The sequence below is a fragment of the Vidua chalybeata genome, chromosome 2 (genome assembly GCF_026979565.1).
Source record: "Vidua chalybeata isolate OUT-0048 chromosome 2, bVidCha1 merged haplotype, whole genome shotgun sequence".
Lineage (NCBI taxonomy): Eukaryota > Metazoa > Chordata > Aves > Passeriformes > Viduidae > Vidua > Vidua chalybeata.
The window spans coordinates 88,490,602-88,512,131 of NC_071531.1; the positions used below are offsets into that span (position 1 = coordinate 88,490,602).

General features: G+C 42.4%; 1 protein-coding gene across 6 annotated transcripts in view; it reads right to left on the reverse strand.

Moving 5' to 3' along the window:
- Positions 1–3,349: 3,349 nt before the first annotated feature.
- ARHGAP20 (Rho GTPase activating protein 20) overlaps positions 3,350–21,530 on the reverse strand; it is a 56,511-nt gene continuing 38,330 nt past the window's right edge. For all 6 annotated transcript variants that reach the window (XM_053935394.1, XM_053935399.1, XM_053935397.1 and 3 more), the window contains 9 exons: positions 21,224–21,301; positions 17,684–17,750; positions 15,611–15,793; positions 11,277–11,455; positions 8,099–8,260; positions 6,994–7,103; positions 6,572–6,761; positions 6,010–6,121; positions 3,350–4,461 (listed from right to left, as the gene is read on the reverse strand). In XM_053935394.1, coding sequence (XP_053791369.1) covers positions 3,374–4,461; positions 6,010–6,121; positions 6,572–6,761; positions 6,994–7,103; positions 8,099–8,260; positions 11,277–11,455; positions 15,611–15,793; positions 17,684–17,750; positions 21,224–21,301 — 2,169 coding nt within the window. In that variant the 3' untranslated portion in view covers positions 3,350–3,373. The remainder of the gene's footprint in view (positions 4,462–6,009; positions 6,122–6,571; positions 6,762–6,993; positions 7,104–8,098; positions 8,261–11,276; positions 11,456–15,610; positions 15,794–17,683; positions 17,751–21,223; positions 21,302–21,530) is intronic.

Below are 21,530 nucleotides of genomic sequence, written 5' to 3' on the forward strand. Positions count from 1 at the left end.
ATGGAGTTTATGGAGACAGGTGACCCACAGTGAGCAGGATGTGTGGGGGACACTCAGCACAGAAGAGAGGCCTCAGTGCTTGGGGCCACCTCTAGCCCACCACCCTCTCACAGAATGTATTGGATGTACCTGGCAGGGTTTTGTTAGCAGGGGGCTACAGAAGGATGTGTGTGCGTATGGATGTGAGGGGATGTGTGTGTGCATGTGTGAAATGCTGTCAGAAGCTTCCCTGTATCCAACAGAGCCAATGCCAGCCTGCTCCAAGATGGTCATGGCTGAGCCCAGCAGCTGGGATAACAGGGTTAAAGAAAGGTGAAAAAATGCACATTGGCAGCTGGAGAGAGGAGTGAGTATGTGAAAGGGATGGCTCTGCAGACACTCAGCTCGGTGCACAGCAGGGGCAGGAGGTGCTCCAGGTACCAGAGCTGCGATTCCCCTGCAGCCCTTGGAGCAGATCATGGTGAGGCAGCTGTGCCCTTGCAGCCCACGGAGATCCATGGGGATGCAGAGATCCACCTGGAGCCCATGGAGGAGACCCACAGCAGAGCCAGGGGGATGCTTACTGCAGTGCTCAGTTGCATCTGACACTCTAAAAAGGTTCAGTATTATTAAGACCCATTTTGGGTCTTGGCAGCATTTAATTCCTTCACTGTGTGCTCACAGCCCGGAGGTGTTGCAGACAGTGATTTTCCCCATTAGTGCTCTTTTTTGTGATTGTCACAGAACACGCCTCGTGCAGCAGAAGGGTGTACATCTTGTAAGACAGAAGGGCATTTCAAACTGTGCTGGGTCTACATCCAGCTTGTCTGCCATACATTTAAAGCTGAAATCACTCCAGCATTAGCTACAGCTCAAAAGCAGACACATAACTCACTTTACATCGAAGCACACTTTGATATACTCTTGATATTCTCTTTCTTCAGACAGCAAAGATAAATGACTTGCAGGAAGATACCATTTGCGGGACAGAAAATTTATGTTGCAGAGACTAGAGATTTTCTAAAGCTTTATTATTGATGCAATGAATCAGTATTTGCTACTCGATGTAAACTTGGCAGCATGGCAATACGCTTTTTACTGTTTTGAAAAGAAATGGAAATGCAGAGTAGCTGTTTTATTTCAAAATAGCATCACATCGATCAGTCTTCTTTGTTTGTTTTGAAGGAGGTGTGTATGTAGGGCTGCTAGATGACAGGTATCAAAATGCATACATTTTACCTTTGGAAGGTGACTGTTACAGATCAGATTCTGCATACTACTGTTTTCATTAAAATAGCTGAATATGAAAAAGAAGAACCTGCTAATATTAAAGAATAAATCTTGCTCTCATTCATTAGTTTACTCCACTCCTTTCCTTGTTCCCAGTCTTAGTAGGGATTATCCCACGAGATCTCTCTTCACCTCCATATTGTTGACTGAATCCCATTAGCTGAAAACATCCTCCTACCACTAGATGAAGAGAAAAAGAGTAGGAATTCTTGCTTGAGAATTACTAGAATTTACAAAATCAACAGGATGATGACATGCAGTAGGAATGATGTCACCCAAAGTGGAAGAAAAATGCTTCAGTCCTTTCTCACACAAGATTTTCAGTGGTATCATCGGGAATTCTGCTTCAGCAATAGCTTGTAGAACTGACACAAAAAATTTCACGAATATAAACTGAATTTATGACATAACAAATAATATTTAATAGATAGCATTGAATGCATACACATCAATACCAGTGCCATAACAACAAAACAAAACTTGTAAAATTAGCAGCAGTTTTTTGCAAGTACAAAAATACACATTTTTTTCAGAACATATATAATAGCAAAATTTAACAGGATATATTATACAAACTCAAAGCATTTAGATAATGCATTATTCCAATATATTATATGTAGGACATAGACAGTGAGACTGAGTGCACCCTCGGCAGGTTGGTAGGTGACAGGATGCTGAGAGGTGCAGCTGACACAACAGAAGGACAGGATGCCACCCAGAGGGACCGGGACAAACTAAAGAAGTGGGCCCATGAGAACTTCAGGAAGTTCAACAAGTCTAAGCGCAAGGTGCTGCACATTGCCCTGGGTCAGGACAAGCCCAGATACAGGTACAGACTGGGAGAAGAACTCACTGAGAGCAGCCCTGCTGAGAAGGGAGGGGATTCTGCCCCTCTGCTCTGCTCAGCCCCCACCTGCAGGGCTGCATCAGCTCTGGAAGAGCATGGACCCGTTAGAGCAAGCACAGAGAAGGACCATAAAGAACATTAGAGGAATGGAAAATTCTTCTGTGAGGAAAGGTTGAGAGAGTTGGGATTGTTAAGCCTAGAGAAGAGGAGGCTTCAGGAAAACCTCACTTAGGCCTTCCAGTACTTTAAGCGGGCTTATAAAAAGAAGGGAGGTGACTTTTTACATAGGCAGATAGCAGCAGGACAAGGGGCATGGTTTTAAACTGTAAGAGAGCAGGATTAGATTAGGAAGAAATTCTATTCAGAGAGTGGTGAAGCACTAGAACAGGTTGCCCCGAGAAGTTGTGGATGCCCCATCCCTGGAAGTACTCAAGGCCGGGTTGGATGGGGCTCTGAGCAACCCGGTCTAGTGGGAGGTATCCCTGTCTCTATGGCAGGAGGTTGGACCTGGATGATCTTTAAGGTCCTTTCCAACCCAATCCATTCTGTGGTTTTATGTTTTAGATGTTGCATAATAAAATTACATGTGTTCTGCTTGCAATAATACATAATGCCATTTACAGCAATGTTAAGAAACTATTCACAACTTAAACATGAACAGAACAGCCAACAAAGCACAATAAATGAAACACAGAGTTGCAAGGTGTTAGTTACAAGATTCAGCATTTCCCTTTACATATTTTTGGGCTTACTTTTTTCTTTCTTTTGCAGCATGAAAGAAATAACTACACCTATTGAACATACTGTATAAACATACAGAAAACAACACACTTATTCCTTAGAGGACAATGAAGGTCATATTTATCAGTTTCAGAACAGTAGTATATTACCACAGTTATGGAAGCTATGCTGACTTTGCACGCTACATCAAAAGCACAAAGGACTGGGACTCACATCTGCAAGGCTCAACACTCAAGTGGTCAAGGAGAGAGGCCCAGCAGGCAGCCCGCTGCCCTCGCAGGGTCAGGGAAGAGGACACTGGCCTTAGTTACCTCCTGGGTCCCTTCCAGATTTTCAGGAGATTTCTTTTTGCTTGCTTCTCAGCAAGTTTTATTATTCCTGCAATGTTCATTCAGTTTCCTAAAAAAAGAAAACCTGTGAGTCCGGAGACTGCTCAATTAAATTTGAACAATCTGGATGTTAAACTTAAAATGAACACACATCAACACCAAAGGCATTTTCTTTATGGTGTTTATTTTAAGCATTAAGATTCCTCTGCAAAAAGCTTTGGTCAGTCTCTTCAAACTTTGGATTGCTGTAATGCTTTTCTAGACCACCTCTTTGATCATGAAGTCTGTCTCTCCCAGTGACTTTCAGAGGCAATGGCTGAAGGTCAGGCTTAATGAAACAGCCATCAACTCCGTCGGTAGGTTTCAGGGGTGCTGACCTGCTGCTGGGCCCCACCAAGCCCCTGTCAGCCCCAGTGTCAGTAGGTTGTGGAGATGGTGGCACCGCGGTGGGTGGAAGAAAACAGTCATCAGCCACAGCAGCAGCAGTGTCCTCGTGTTTCTTTAGCAACTGGAAAGCGCTATCGAAAGGGGAGGAGGTTTCGCTTAAGGTAAACAGAGCCTGGTCTGAAAAGTGGGAGAAAGCGCTGTCCAGGGAGCAGATTGATGACACAGATGGAGATGTCCCAGAAGAAGACCGGCTAAAAGAGCTAAATCCTGAGCAAATATTTAATCCCTCTGGCGTTGGAGGCAGGAGACAATGAGACAGGTCTTTCCTTTCAACGTTTTCGTTTGTGTTGTCACTTTTACCAACGTTAATCCCTACAAGCAAGCTCTGATTGCTGAGCTTTTGCCTTTCCACCTGCAACGACCGGCGCTGGCAGAGACACTCTTCATCTTCATGAGACAGGACAACGTCACAGCTGGCTTTGCGCATTGCCTTCTCGCGCCCAGCATCGGCGCGGGCGGAGCTGGAGCTCTGGAGGCCAACTGCAGGCTCGGAGGAGCGCCGGTGCCTCCTCACAGTCTTGGGAGCACCCGAGGTAGCTGCTGAGGGGAAACCACTGGAGTAGGGAGACTCATTTGAGTTTTCTTGCACGGAAAACTGCGGGTGCACGTCGGCAGAAATTGCCAACTGCTTCAGTTTGGTTTGGCTTTGGATTTCATCCACCTCTGTCTGCTCCGAATCGCCATCGCTCAGAGTGAAGACAGACTCCCTGCTTCTGTTATCCAGATCACGGGTTTTAATCCAGTCACTGGAGGAAGAGTCAGCTTCATCATTTGCCTCATTTTCCAGGCTGTCATAGGAAGAGTCATTCTGATGGAGAGAAGCAACATCTGCAAGGACAAACCAAGCATTAACACATCAGTGACTGAACCACCCTTTTGACAAGCAGCTTCTTTTTTTTTTTTTTTTTTTTTTCTGGCAAATATCCTTTAAGGAGCATTTGCCCTGTAAAGATTCTTCAAGCAAAAGTACTAGTAATTTCATTAAAAATTACTCTCTTAATTTTGAACTGGAGAAGCTGAAGTGAGTACTAAGCTACTGTACAGTCAAGAAATACAGGATAATGGCACAAATAAGGGTTAGGGGGTTTTTGTTGTGATTTTGCTTTGGTTTGGTTTTTTTAAGTGGATAGTGGCTAATCCAGCTGTAAACAATAATTTATGTATATACATACATATATGGTAATTTATTTCTTTTTTCTTTTCATTATTGGACATTAAAAGCAACATTTAACCTTTCTTTCCTTCTTTTAGACAAATGAAGAGAACAGAGCATACTTCTTACCTCTACTTCTTCCAGAAAATACAATTTCTAAGAGCAACACTGTGAAGTTTTAAGGTCAGCTTAAACAGCCACCTCATTTGCACTGAGCAGTGCACACCTGGACTCTATCTGCAATAATTGGAATTACATTAAATTTCTTTTGCTCTGGGTCAGGTTAAGCTGCCTTATCTCACATTTGCAGCAGACACGGTTCATGCATGGGCAGCCACCATGCCTCAGTGCCTGCCTGAAAGCTCCTTCAGCTGCTGTGACCTGTCGTGGGTCTGAGCTCTCACTGCCAGCACATCCCAGCACAGCAGATCCCAAGTGCTTCACTCCTGGGAAGGGGGCAGGCCAAATTTCACCCAATCTCACTGGAGGCAGAGCATGAGGAGTTTGAAACAGGCACACACAGTCAGTCAGACATGCTGACACAAGTGCCGTTACCACTTTCAGTACAGGCCACCTGTGACAAAATTGATTTTACAAAAATGCTGCTTTAGAAATACTTTAAGGAGAGCCACAAAACTCCAGCCAAAATTAGAGGGTTGGAGAGAAAAAAAGCATTAATGATAAACTGGAAACCTCTGTCAACTAGTCTGCCAAACACTTTCAGTCACCAGTTCCATGATTTTTCTGTGCTAGCAGCAAAATCTGGATGTCCCATTGAAACTCTGGAGATCTGTCTCTTTTGATAGTGAATAGACACTTTCAACCCTAACGTAATGGTATGACAGCTGTATTATGACCATTGTTGATCACTGACCTCCTGATATTTTAGGAAAACACAGGCTGATGCAAAAATTCTAGATTTGAGAGATTTTTTTCTGTTTTTATTTTCTTTGTTTCCCCTCCCTCCTTTTTTAACCGTAGTGGTTCAGATGACCGGTATAGGAGCAAGAGTGTTTGTGAAAGCATTTTGTGATATGATCAAGGTCTATGGTAAGTTGAATGAGTGATTATGACTAATTCTTTGGGGAATTGAATGGAAAGAGAACAGAAGTATCTGGGAACACCATATGAAGAAGGAACAGCATTCTTCCATGGAATATACTAATCTTTTGCCTGGCTGACTTTATCTGTCTTAATGGGATCAAAACATCAAACTGCATTACCTGAGCTGTTCTCTCTCTTGCATGTCATCAGTATGTCTCCAAAGAGAGAGGTAATTTCATCTCCAAAAATCCTGCAGCAATTCTCAATTAGGAACTGTACCAGACTAGAAATCTGCAACAAAGCAATGGGAGAGAGATGTCAGATCTTCTATTACTCAACTCAGGACAAGCTCACCATACAGATGAAGAACAGGAGCAAACTGTCATCCATGAAGGCAGCCAGATACTACTCTCTCCGTCTCCTGGGCCTGATAAACTGTCCTGGTACACATCCTTGTAAACATCTTTTCCATTCAACTCTGTCCTGCTACAAGGTCACCACAACCAGAAGTCTTCTTGATGAGAGAAGCATTTTGCTGATACACTGGGCATTGCTTTATGACCTCTCTCCCCTTCTTCCAGGAAGGTTATGACAATGGATTGATGAATGTTGCTGGAGCCATGATAAGAGGACAAGTCCTGATTTGAAGAGGTACTGGGTGTTTTCATGTTTGCAACCCACAGTCTGGTTGAATGGGATGAAGGGTAGTTTGGTTTGCTGCTACACCTAAGTGTTTCTTACCTTTTTAATAAATTCACTTTCTATATCAGGAGTGGAGGATACAGGAGGCCAGAGCAGGCTAGGTGCAATGCAGACAGCTAGATTAAAGGCATTCATCTGGTTCTCTTCGGATCGCATTTCTATCCCATGCAGTACTCCAAAGATGTAACGTAAAAGAACAACATTAGCTCTGGGGAGATGCTCTATTAACCTGAAAACATATAAAAACAGAATTCTTCACATTAGTGACCACTTTCCATAGATATACACAAGTCAATATAATGGAAATGCAGAAACAGGGTAACATGGTCCACTAATTAAACCAGGGAAGGCGTCAAAGAGATGTTATTGTTAAAAAATATAATTGCAAGTTAAAAATTTGTGATTCTGCATTCTGGTATATACATTTATAAGAAAATAACGTAGAGAATATAAATAACTACCTTTGGATGTTTTTTATCTTCTCTTCATTATTTCCTTGATCCAGCACAGAGACCCACTTATCACACAGCTGGGATGATAAAATACTGCCTGGGATGTTGCGAAGAAAATCCTTATCAAGAGAAAAGAAGAACAAAACAGGTGAGCAGCTGTTCTGGGGCATGTGTGGGAGTAGGAATAAGAAACACAGATACAAGAGGATGTATCAATAGGACAGCACTCACTGGCAAGTATATTGTTACACACAATCACCAAAACCAGAAGAAAATCATCTGAGATAGAGGCACTTTAGATTATGCTTAAAGTGATTAATTTCCAGCCTTTCTCTACCCTTTCCTGTCAAAATAGAGGTATTTGAATGCTTCATCTGATTTTGCTGAACTAAAAGATCTGCAGTGAGACCAGATATTTTGGTGTTACATAAAGTGTGTCTTTACTTATCGCTTTATTTCATCTTTAGTCTCTGTTTCTTCTCCTCAGCTGACAAGCTCAAATACCTCCAGACCATAAGCACTCTAAGGCATCACTACCTTCCTTCCCCTAATCAAAGGAGTACTTAAACTAGTCATTGATAGTCCTGCTACTCCTCTTTCCTAACATCTCAACCATGGGCATGGAAATCATTGAAGTTTAGGAAGAAGGTCAAATCTCAGCTTCCCAAAATAGCTAGGGTAAGGGAAGCTATGATGCTTTCTTTGCACAAGGGACATTCGTTTTGACATACAAGACTGTATAATGCATGGAAAAAATAATCCAAATCTTTATGCAACACTATAAACTCACTAGGATTTGCAGTATAGGGTAGTACTGATGTGTAAAGAGACTGGTCTGCATACATGCCTTTTAGTGTTTCATATGCAGAGTAACAGGACCAGGCTGTAGTACAGACCTCAGGAAAGCTGTCAGCAAAACAAGCTGGCTACTCCTCTTCCTCATCCTAATTCAGTGGTAGCCTCTTGTGGAGATCCTCACAAGGTTAATGTGCCACCCTACTCTTGTTAGTTTATTCCTCTTTGGGCCTGTCCCTGGAGAAAAGCCTTCCCTGGTTGAGCACAGGATCTGTGCTGCTCTCACTCAAGAAGAGAGACAGGAATATTCTTCACATACCTTAAACAAAGATGCTGTCACAAATATGGATTCGTGGGCCAGGTCCACTTCAGTGCCTGAATCAAGCTTCTCCTTTAGCTCTTTGAATGTTTTTGCATTTCCAGAGCGTCTGAAAATACCCTTGGTGGAAGGCCCCTCTTGGTAGAGGAGGGAAAGCATGTCCTAAAAAAATTAAAAAGGCAGAGAGGATTTCTCATAAGTATATTTTATTGTCCAGTGCCATTAAAATGTAGTTTTGCCATTTTTGCCACAGCTAAAAACCTTTTAGTCCTAAAAAATATCAGAAATCACAAGTTAAGGCTCACCCTCCAAACCATGCCAAACTGCACAGCAAAATTGTGATTTGGGGCTCTCATTTTTGAAAACATCCCCTCCGAAATACTCTGCTGCCACTGCTGAGCACGAACTTTCTTCATAAACCAGGACCTGTGCAAGTTTCAGCCAAGTCATTTAAACATATAAATGCTGTGGTATGGGAGAAGGAGAGTGGTTTGTCTAATTCAAAGCTTTGCATTTGACAGTGGCCTCAGCCAGACACTGCTTTGCAGAAAGATATGAGACCCTCACTGCTCATCATTGTAGTTAATATTATCACCAACCACAGACAGAATTCTGTTTCACTGTTGATATCTGAAAAAAAAAGAGAATTTAATCTAATCTAGAAAGTGCTTTGTTTGTTAATATATATCTGCACTTCTACAGCAGATCAGAGTCAGGTTTTTACCCCTTTGCTGCTCGTGAGCGGTATCAGACTCTGCAAGCAGCTCAGGACTGTCAGCAGAACCAGCTCTGAGGCAAGGTGCTCCTGCTTGGGAGGTCACTCCAAGGGGGATAAAGCTCAGCTTGTGGCTTCCCTGAAGCCAGTGAGGGTGCATAGGATTAAACAAGTAGACAGCTTATTACAGAGAAGGGAAAACAGGCAGATTCCTGCCTAGCTTTTAAAATAACAGGAGGGACTGATTTTTTATATTAAATAGTAAGAAGAAAACAAGGAGAATAGGAAATGCAGAAAATTCTCCTGAGATAACAGGTTCAGGATATTTGCCAGATGCTTAGTTCTCTGCAGTCTCCTGAGGGCCATCTCTCAGACATGCAGGCCAACTCTTGCAGGCCTGCTCCATGCAATGTAGAATGTGTCATGTGTATCTCTTCGAAAGGGGAAACACGTGCAGACATCTCTGGGATTATCTGTATACACACAGTGGCCTGAGGACCAAGCTATCAAAAATGATAGCAAGAAAAGGGACACGGAGGGAGGGTCCTGGGACACTGGTCCATCACCATTAAACTGAATTAGTGAATAGTAATGGATAAGGAATGGAGTTTGGGGACTTTCTTGGTCTGGGCTGTAAGGTAGGTCTTCCTGCCACACAGCAGAGGAAATAAGTCTAATGGAAGCTATTATTTTTGCTTTTATTCTTTAATGTTTCTTTCTCACTCTTGCAGAAGTCCAAGATCAAGAATTTATAGAAGTGCAGATGCTTTGGAGGAGCACCTCCATGTCAGGACTCATGTCAGCATTTTCATTCTCTTTGCAGGAACTTAGAGCTCTCCCATCAAAACAAGCTGAGTCCCACAGCACAGGATGTTAGCACATGAACAAACCCTTTGAAAATACATTTTAAACAAAGTATTCACAAGATAAAAATGGGAAGCCCCCATCAAACTAACCGTGCCAAGATGAAATTACAAGAATGAAGCTATGGTGCAAGAAAATTCAGTGTCTCTTTTAGCAATGGCTAAAAGAAACACTTTACAAAGATCTTTTGCAATGGCTAAAAGAGAGCCCTTCAGCTGTGAAAGCAAGCTGGAAGCTCTGAAGCAGTTATCCAGCATGCCTTCAGCATTCATCCCAGATCTTTTCTTTCTCTTGCAGGTAAATCCCATTCAGTCTCCCAGCATTCTGTTCTCCAGAGATGCTGCATGAATTCAGAAGTAAGTTATATTTTGTGGTATAAACACAAATTTAAAATTCAAATTAAAATTCAAAGCACAAAGTCTACCAAGCTGTGATTCTATGCTTAGTAACTTTGGGGATTTTTTTCAAATAAAAATTTACTATTATTTATGTTTTGGAGAAAGTTCTGAAATGCAGCATTGGCTCATCTCTTAAACAGAGAGAAGGTGATCATAGCCATACAGAGTCCATCTCTGGAGGGCTTATTTAAATAACCTAAATAATAAAAATCACACTTCTCCTTCAAACTGAAACACTATTAAAAGACCTGAAACACTGTGGTATGATTCATTATTGAGGCAGTGATAAAGCTGCACATCAAGCACCAGCTCAGGAGACAGAACATCTCTTCTTGTAAACTAGTATGACCCCACTGACTTCAGTGGGGTTCTGGCAATTTCCCCCAGCCAGAAGTCAGGCTGTTAGGATGAAGGGCCCAGTCTTGCAGGGCTCATTCCCACTCTGTAAATACTTCAGCTGCTGTACTGACAACAGGGCTTTCTAATGACCAAAAAATGCCACATACATGCCCTAATTACGCCTAGGAACGGGCTCTAGGACAACCTTTTCATGGTCCTAGGCTGGTTTTCAGAGCACCCACAGCACCAGTGCTCCCTCAAGACAGGATGAAAAGATGCTACTGTAGCCTCCACATTGCCACCTATTTTTTGCAGTGGTGCTGTCAGACCAAAAATGAGGAGTCAGGAGTGCTTGCCTGCCCTGGAATGACTTCAAGAAAGGCTCTGAAATTGCCTAGTTATGGGCAGGTGGCATTTTTATGCATGCGTGGGCTGCCTACATGGGACAGCAGATGAGACATTTATGGATGTGGGGATTTTTCAAAGGTCTTGGGAGTGGTTTAAAAACTATGTGTGAATGTGGCATTTATTTACACTGTGTGAGGATTAGGAAATCAGTCTTACAGCATGGGCTATAAAGGAGAAATAGCCCAGAGCAGCAGACTGATCACATGCATTTCTCCAGCTGTTATTAACTGGGGCTGACCACAGTATATGTTCAAAACCAAAGTTCTTGCTGGGAATCACAAATGAGGTTTCCCTATGGAAACCCTTCTGGTTTCTTTATTTGGGTAATTTCAATGTCCCATTTACAAACATATCCTCCATATCCATATCCATATCCACCTCCACATACATATCCATATTTACCATACAGAGAAATTCCACCACTGTAAGACCCAACCCTGAGCTTGGGACTCACCAAGAGGGGTTTGGGCAGGTTGTCATCCTCACAGATGGTTGTTAGTAAGAGGCCAAAGAGCTTCCCAGGAGCAGCAGATGTTGAGGAGAGGGGTGCATTGTCCAAGTGACTGCCTGGGCCACGCCAAAAAGCCCAATTTATGATAGATCTTTTCCTTTTAAATGACTTTTGGCTTAAGTCTAGGGAAAGAGAAAGGTGTTTATTATGAGAAATGCATTTCAATTCTAGTTCCAGTGTTTGGGTTTTGGTGGTTGCTATGGTTTCAAAGGAAAAAATGTCATGAACTCCACCAACTCCTTGCATCCATCTAAGCCTAATCCACCATGTACATACCTCTGTGTGTGTGTGTGTGTGTGTAGAATGTGTTGCCTCACTCATGCCCTGAAGGGGATCACCAGGATCTGCCCTGCACTGCTGGAGCGGCGTCAGCACTCTCCACCAAGTGCAGGTTGGCAAACCTCAGCCTACTGACTTCACACAGACCTGCACTCTGCTAAATAACTCATTTTCCACCCATGGGGGCAAATCCACTGCCCTCACCTCAGCATGCTGTCCAGGGTGATCCTAGCTCTCCTGACAATGTGGGAGACTCTCCCCACAAATACCACCAGAGAGTCAACTAATGGGGTAGGGCATTTTCAGGCCAAGAAAAGCCACTGCCTTTGCTCTCTTCTCCACAATGCAAGAGTATCATCAGTGTCCTCACTCCAAGCATTTGCTGACCGTGGCCCAGGGACGGTGCCTGCCCTTTAATCAATGCCTTCCAGATGGCATTGCAGCATGCTGCCAGCACACTGATGGGTTCTGCTTGTCTCCATTGTAACATATCTCATCCGATATCGACACAGGTGTACTAACTGAAACTCTCGTTTGCACTGTGGAGAGAAGGAAATACTGGTATTGGGTCACAAAAAGGGGGTTTTTATATGGCCTTTCTCAACATCAGCCACTGTGAAGTCTTCTTAACAGCATGGGTTACTGCTGAAAGGAAAAGGAGTGCAGACTGTTTATGACAGAAGTGCTAAATGGGAAAAACTTATTCTGATATATTTTTCCTTTCTGAGATGTTTTCAAAGCCAATCAGCATTGATTTAGTTGCTTGCCTACCCCATACACATTTTAATTAGCTGGTTCTCCCAAACATTTTACTTCTGCTGTTGTGGAGGCCAGAACCAAGGCTTGCAGAATTAAGGACTGTGGTACAATACCAGATTTTTCTCTCCAATACTTTTCTCTCCTGTACTTTATTAGAATTTGGTTTTTAGCTCTAAGAGTGATTTTCATTATACGCCATTCCATTCCAGATCATGCTCCCTTTGGGAATGGGTGGAAGTCTTTTCATTAGATGCTTACAGGATGAAAAGTTACAGTGTAACTCAAAATGTGAACATATGAATGTGAAAGCCTGAAGAAAAATGCTTTTCATAAAAAAATAATGAGGCTATACATTTTAAGTAGTCCAAAGCTTCAAGAAATGTAAGTCTGGCAGTGTCTAAGGCTTTATTTGACACATCATGTTTTGGGAGACCATAACTGACCTGTAACTTCCAAAATGACATTTTTTTTTCCTTCAGATGAGCTGGATATTAGCACCTGAATAAGGTTTGCTTCGCAAACTGAGGTTTGCCAGCATTTTAGTGACACAATGTCAAATACGTACTAGTTTTTTTTCTGTAAACCCTGTAGATCTCAGTGGAAGCAAAAATTAGGATGGTATTTTGGAGAACAAGGAATAGCAGAAGTGAATTTTAAAAAAAGTCTTAAAATTAGGAACTCTTCTCAGTCTCTTACTGATGGTTCCTCCCTTAACAGCCATGTCTCAAACTGAGAATGTGAACAAGGAGTCATTGCAACGAACTGCAGCTCTCTCCTGGGACAGGAAGGAAATCTTAGCCAGTGTTCTTCAGCATACCAGGGCAGAAACCAACAACTGGTGAATGGCAATGAAATGCCCTGTCCCTTAAAAACTAACATTCACTGAAATACAGGAAAACTCATCCTTTTCATATCATCTTTTTAAGGGTGGTCCTTAAGCTGAAGAGAAGATGAGAAGGGGTGGGTGTACACTTTCTTTCCTTGAACCTGTGCAAAGTTATAACACTAGGAGAAGGCCACATTGCTCTCAGCCAAGACAGATGCCAATTATTGTTCTGCAGAAGTACTTCCACATAAAGACCTCATGGCCTTTCTCTGGTGGATTATTCTAAGCCAGAATCAGAAAAAAGTAATACCAGTTTGTTGGAAAATTTTGGTCAGAGCTCCGAGCAGCCACCTCTTCTGCTCATATTTTACATGAAGGGAATGTCTATTCATAGTTAGTGTCCTAGCCATGGAAATGGCATTTACTCTACTTGAAACCAACCAGAAACTTCTAAATAAATCTTCAGCTCTATTTAACAATGTGCTCATGAGCATCATTTAATGGCTATGTTTAACTGGTAGGTGACCATTCCTGTTACATGCTGAGAGGCTACAGCAGAGGCAACAGAAACATTCCATTTCTCCCACATAGAAAATTCTCCTGTACTTTTTTAACCATCCTGCCAGGACAGTTGATGCAATTACACCACCACATTTGGTGTCCACACAGCCACTTACTTGACATGAGGGCCAGCTGTCAGTCATGCCTGCCAGTCAGCACCTACACTGCTGTCTCACTGTGGTGCACACTGGTGGAGCTGGGCAGCTGCTCCTGGCTGCCTCCAGGAGGGACAGCACATCCAGCACAGTGGTATCCCGCTGCAGGGAAGTGATGGCAGGGAGGACAGCACAGCATGTAGCAGTGAAGTGTGAGGTTACAGATAGTGAATTTTCTCTGTTTGTGGCAGTATGCCCAGTGGGTACCCAACACAGATTTTGGCTTGCTGATTTGAAGCTCAAATGCCAGATCATAGCCTTAGCTTACATGCAGGTAATTTTTGCCATTTTCCAAACCCAAAACAGTTAGGAAAAGCACAAAGAACAGCGCTGTATGGGAGCTAACCTGCTTTGCAAGCAGTTACACCTCTGCATCACTTTAACAGGTTTTGTCTGATGAAAGAAGGAAAGCTGAATGGACTGAAAGCCTCTTTCTCCCGTTTAGTGCAGTCCCTGTGCATGACCTGCAGGCTGCCCCAGGCTTCTGCTGCCCCAAGCCAGGCTCACTCCACTCCTGCAGCTTGCACAGCACTGATGACAACACATCTGCATTAGAACTCTACAGGCCTGATTTGCATTTCTATTTTCTTTTGCCAGTCAACATCAGCTGCCAAAGCAGGGCCTGTAAACCTAATTACACCCCTTTGCTAGATTGCCTCATTCTTAAAATATGCCATGAAGTAATATATGATACAAATTACTGGGAAGGGGGTGGATAAATGCATGTGGAAAGGAAATTAATTTATATAGAATATAATCAATTTCCAGAATAATTTGTAATGGACTCTGGTATAGCTCCACTCTATTTAATTTCTAAAACCATTACAAATGGATTCTATTAATATATCGTGGGAGATCTTAAGTATTGGGGAGTGCCCAAGATAACAGTGTAGATGTTATTTTTTCTATGATATGGTTATTAATGGTGAAGTAGGGCAGAGTTCCTAAATGAGCTGAGAATGCTAGTGTTAAGAACAACAAAAACACACCATGGGATGTATCCTTACCCTAAGTCTAATTTCCCAATCCTGTCACTATCTCCTTATTTGTTTTATCGTGAGCAGAGAGCAGTCATTGTGTCATTGACAACAGAGTGCAAAACAGAGAGTAGGTGCGTATATTTCTACAGCATCAAGGCCAAAGGCAGAAGAAAATATTACCTTCTTTATTTTACTCAAAGAGCACTGAAATAAAGTTCTGTTTGCTCACCTCATCTAGCTACCTAAGTTACCTGCCTAGACTTTGCCACTTGAGAGTCCCAGTGAGGTAGGTGTGTGATCCCAAGTACGTTATTGACATGAAGGATGCTGCCAAATGTTGCATGGGAATGCTGTGCCAAAGTCAAGCCTTGACTCTTGAACCGTGAAACCACCCTGCCTTGTTACAGAGCACAGCAAGGGCTGCAGAGAAAAGCGCAGCTAACAGACTCACAAAAATTGCAGGGGAGAGATTCTGTCTTTCTTTTGCTGACTTTAGAACAATCACTTGACAGGCAGCTTGTCAAAATGTAACTTACAAAGATGACACACATACAACAGCACACTCAGATCAGTGAGAGCTACACTGCAAAATCCCCCGAGCAGCTGGAAGATACACCTGCACGCTCCCCTGCGCCCCCAGCCCGGCACATTTGCCTTCTGTAGCAGAGCCAGGTGGCCAGGCTATGGGGAGAGATCGGGGGTGAGAGGACAACGTACCGTTCAGCTGCTGGCACACGGCCACCTGGCTGGGCTTCAGCACAAACTGGCACTGCAGCTCCTGGGGCAGCTGCTCCGTCAAGAAAGGGCCCTGAAGCTGCCTGGGGCAGGCACAGTGCTTTGATCCGTGGGGCATAGCGTCACGAATGTGGCTCATTTTAATTCCAAAGGGATATTCATGTCCTGTTCAAAGAGAAATCGTAATAATCTCTGTTGGATTGACTGGAGACTTGCAAAACTCCATCTGCCCTGGAGGAAAAGCAGATTTTGCTTGCTGGCCTGCAGCACTTTCTCAGTAACCTAAGAATTGTTGCTTTTCTCCATATTTGCACGGGCATAAATCATACACTGGCAGATAGGGAGTTACCGTGTTTGGCATAGTTAAACAGACGTAAAAGTAAAATCGGATCTATTACAGCTGTATCACATAAGAGCCTGTCAGAAAAAAATAAAAGTGACTATTTCTGAATTCAGTGTTTACTCTTTCTACTGCTTTTATTGTGGCACTGAAAGTTTAGGTACTGCTTGCTCACATCATTCTGGAGAGAAATGAGATTTTGGGATCAGTCACATCAAGCTGAGTATGCAAAACCAAAAAATTCCAGTGTGGAAGTGATCTTCCCTCCCTCAACATGTTAAGTCCAACAGCCATCAACTCAGTCAAATGAGACACAATTATGGTTCCTGTCTGAGGCTGAAACAGGAAGGAAACATTAATCACAGGGCTGATGCAAATGAGCTATGCTTGGCTTTAACCAGCATCTTTGGGGACTACACAGAGGCAATTCATTTCTGGAGGAGCTTTCACAAATGCCACCGGAAAGATGGTTTTCCGACTTGTCTAAAGACTGGTGGATTAAATATATTAAATGTGGGTGCAATGCTAAGATGTTAGCTTGCAGTTAGACTTGAAAACTAAGAGAATGGAAGAGAGGTTATTTGAGATTATAGTATGAAGCTATGGCACAGTCAAACCCTGCTTCTGATGTGCATCTATAATAAAATTTTGCCTTATCTAATAAACATTTGCATAAGTATCAAGAACAGCATCACTTTCAAGTCAGATTCTTCTTTTCCAAGGATTGCAACTTGAATTTGCAGTGAGAATCAGTCAATTAGAAAGGCCTTTCCCATTTCTGAATTCTCTGGTTCTATGCTTAAAGCCATGGATGTGATTTGATCTGAAGAAGATACACAATAATGGTCAGAAACCCAAAGTCTGGTATGTTTCAAAGGCAAAACAGTTTGCACTCTCTATAAGGTGCACAAGTTAGACATTTTATAAATATTAATGTTGTCTGACTCCAGTGAAGCATTTGTAGCTAAGGCCACTTTGAGAAGGAATGCTAAGATTTACTGGGATTAGATTTGCAGGAAAAAAAACCCAGAAAATCCACAAGTTTTTCTTGTTCTAATCATCTGCAAACTCATACAGCACAAGTAATGCTGGGCTTCTACAGGGAAATGTTCTTACTAATGGAAAGGGATTTGTTCTTAGTGAATCATGGGCCAAAATCAAATCACTCCATCCAATCACTTCTGAGATTTGTGTTGATTCCTGGTCCTGAAATGCTTTGAAAAGCATTTTAGAAAGTAAATAAGGGAGCTATCAGCCAGAATGAGAAATGCAGGATTGGAAAAGACCCCTTGAATCAGTTAGCTTGAGTTGTGGAAGGAAAGATCATTTCTCAAAACTCTGCTGAGTTTTCTGAGGAGGGGACAGTATTATGGAGGTTGTAGGAAGAAATACAGGAAAGCTGGACAACCTCCAGAAGAGGAGGTGACTGGAGAGGCCAACTCTGCAGAAACACTGGGGCTCATGCAGCAAAACTGAGGCAGAAATAAATGAACTTTTTCAACCTCTTAGTGACACAAGCAGACAATTGCTCTTCAAAACAGAGGATGACCATTTCATTTGCTCCCCAGATAGACAAACTCGCGTGATAGGGAAGTAAGAGAAGAAACAGGAAAAACAAAAGAAGGAACTGAATTTCAGTCTTCTTTCTATTTCTTGCTTCCTACAGCAGTAGTAACTGAGCGAGTACTGACAAAAAAACAAAGTCAACAACTTACCAATAAGAGGGTAAGGAGCATGTTCTCTTCCTGAAATCACCCATAGCTTGTAGTCTTTTTCAGAGCCCTTTAAAACCAATATTAAGAATCAGTTTCTCAGCCATTAAGGACAGGTTCTCAAATAAAGTTTCTCACAATGTAAGGATAATATGCACCTTGCCAGCAGGGTCAAAGGAAGCCCCTTTACTTTTGCAGTGCCCAAGTCTGACACCAGAAAAATTTCTTCTGTGTGTCTGTCATGTGCAATGTGGTTTTTGTGACCTGGGTTCAGCTCTGAGCAGTGAGAGGTGCTGGAGCTCATCATTTCTGAAGAAAATGGGGGAGACTTGACTCCAATTCTTTCCCTCAGACTGGAGTGCCTCCTAGCAGCAGAGGGATGGATGTCAGAGCCCACTTCACTACTCTGCTCCACCCTCTCCACAGATTTTCTACATCTCTAAGCAGGAGGAGCTCAGGCTGGTAAGCCAACAGCATCCTGTGACTGACAGGGCAGGAGCAACTTCACCTGAGAGCTGAGCCCACCCTAATGATGCTGAGGCAAGGATGGCAGCCCCAGGCTCATGGCACTCAGTGCTGTCCCAAATATCTTGTTGTAGGGCTGCTGTCAGCCTTTTTGTGCAGCCCTTATGTGTGGAAGAGCTTGGGACTGCTGGATGGTGTTTTAAGACTACAGAGCCCTCTTTAAAGTGTACAGCAGAGAGGATAAATTTACATCAAAAGAGACAATTTTCAAAAGACTGGGGCATATGATCATTTTTGGGAAAAGCTGTGAAAACCTCTGATTTAAATAAAATCAAATTAAAGCGAATTCTAAATGTTGCCTCCAGCATAAATGTGCAAAAGAAAAAGTGGATAAAAATGCTTCATTAAAAGTGATCTATTTTACCTTAAATCCCTTTTTGGTGACACTACTAAATCAGGCTAGTTAAAAATCTAAAAGTTGTCCGGCTATAAAAAGTGTTAAAACCTCATGACAGCATTTATTTAGATCCAAAGTTAATTCCTACCTCCTTTCAAACAGACTTGCCTACTATCTTGCATTTTCTGGACTTTCACCCAGTGTTCCTAAGGCTTTTGAGACTCTTCCTACTTCCTGCATGCACCTGATGTAATGCTGATACACCCAACAAAGCCTTTGCAGTTTGCTCTCTGACTGACAGAGCTTTCTGGCCCATATTAGCACTGCTGTTAAGTCAGCTAGCAGGGGGCAGAAGAAAAATAAATAGGCTTTGGAGACATCTCTGATGCCTCAGGGCAAGCAGCCAGGAGCAAATAAATACAGCTGAAGAGCACAAGAAAGGGTATTTGCTTTTCCTTTGACAGACAAATATGAAAGAGTTCATTGCTGTGAAGGGAAGCAGGGAAGGGAAGGGCCAGTAAGCATGGTTGCAGGAGGCAGACTGTTCATCTCTGACTGCAAATGCTGTCCTTTATGGCTTTATGAGGCCAATTGTCAGGATAAATGTGACTGTCCCAGAAAAGTCAGCAAGTGTACTTACAGAGCTGGGAAACCCAAGGCCCTTCCTTCTGCCTCACTTGATAATTTGGAACAGATGATCAATGCCATTTTGCACGAGCTAGCTGTCATTTTACCAGAGACACCACAGAGGAAAAAACCCTGATGTGTTAAACCAGAGTGAACTCAGCCAAAGTAATAGCCCCATTAATCACACAATATGTGAAATGTAGTTTTTATAACTGCCATTGAAAAGTCATGGAGCTCCTTTCAAGTGGTTCTCTGTGGACAGAAATAAAAAACCTTGATACAGCACGTAAGGCAGAGCTTCCTTACAGCCAGAACAATCCTACCAGGGGGCTGGGTGTTTGATTGATATGTGGGCTACAGCTTAATTTATTTAGCTTGTTTGATTTTATTGCTAATCTTATGATACACCTCTAATGAAAAAAAAAGGGCTTTTTGCTATAAAGAAGCAGTAAAAAATGTAGTATATTAGCTGGGCAAATAATTCTGCAGGCAAGATGTTACATCCTTCAGATGGCTTTCATTCTTTTTCTATGAAATAAAAATGTAAAGAGGAGGAAAAGGTTGATTGTGATACATACAAAAGAACACACTGCTGAAACCCAACCAGCTCCTTGTCCTGCTAGTCTCAAAGTATTCTCTTTAAATATTACCATTTTCCTGGTTTTTTTTCTGTACACAAAGTGAGGAAATGACACCCATAAAACGGGTAAAAATGAAGCACATCACAATAAAGACTTGCAGGTATAATAGCACTTAAGTGTCCTGATTTTGGGTGCAGAGTGGGGGAGACAATCTGCAATTAAAATCCTAATTTTAATTCACCTTTTATCCTTTTCACCTTGCAATCCCTCTATCGACTCCAGAGATCCCTTAATTAAATGGACTACTGGATTCTGAGCCAGGCCCCCAGCCCTGGTGTAAATGAGATGTCTGAGCCATAACAAGATGGGTAGACACAAATTGCTTTGCCTGGGAAATGCCAAGCTAGCAGAATAGACTCCTGAATTAAAAGCCTGTGTAAATTAGGGATAATGGATGCTGGGGAAGGAAAATTCTGAGGTTACTCCAACTTTTGCTGTGAGTCTCCAGAAGCCCCAGGGAAGCATAACAGTGGCATTTTGCTCACCATATTTGACTCTTCACAGTCAGGGCTGTAGTAAGGAAAGATTCGTCAGATTCCATGCAATGAGACCAACATATGCATCATGAGTAAAACATTTTTAAAAATCCTGTTATGCAAACAGCAAGCTGATAGACCAGTTAAAAAGCTGTCATCCAGGAGCTTCTGTATGATCACCGGTACTGGTTGGAGCCATGCTGTGAAACACAGTGAGAGAGCCAGAATTCTTGTCCCTGGCACTGATCCTCTACCACACCTGAGGCACTACCTAGTCTGGTTTAGGGCAAAGGAAGCTAGTTGAGGCAGTACTTGATCTAGGAGGGATCACTGCATCTATCTGGTAACTACCCTGCATTATCGTAAGTTCTGTAAAAGCTTTTTTCCAAAACAGTTTCAGGATACTGTTTAAATTGGGTGCATTCAGACTCCATGCAATCACTTGGTTATATTCGTGTATCACGTAACTCCAAAGGTCCACGGATATTTAGAGTACCTGATTGGGACACTTGAGAGCAGTGCAGTCTGGGGACACAGCTGATCAAGCACGTCTGCACACTTTGAAACCAACTAACAGGCAGACCAGTAGGCTTCTTGTTCACACTGAAGCATGCAAAAGGAGCTCTATCAAATTCTCACTTCTTGTGTCAAGATATCTCCTCTTAGCCATCAGCAAAAGAGATTTAAAAGCAACTTGAAACGTGACTGATCCCTTATAGGGATGAGAGGCTTACTCAAAACTTTTAAGGCACTTGATAATCTCTAGAGGTCTCTATGTTAACAAGGCACTTTTGCTGCATTTCAACACCTCTGAACTACTATGTTAAAGGATTTAATTAATGTTCATATCCTAAAACTTGGAAAAAGTGCAAGGGAAGATCTAATTGTTAAAAGTAACTACAAAGAAAGACTCATTAAAATTGGTGCAAGGACTTACATTAATTCCCAGCTGCTGCAGGGCCATCAGAATTACATCATTTGCTGTATCAACATTGGTTACACTTAGGGTTTTTGACTGTGAACAGAAAAAAAGAGAAGGGGAAAGTCACATTAAGAGTCTGGATTTGCAAAGAGTATCTGAAGTGCAGTAGCTCTGCATAATTCATTTTTAGTAAAAATGAGAATATCTTGTTAAAATTTTACTTGATAAATAAATCATACTACATAGATAAAGGTCCAGCTGTCTGAGACCAAGGTTTGATTCCTCTGCTTTGTCAATACTTTGCGTATTTGCTTCCTGCTTC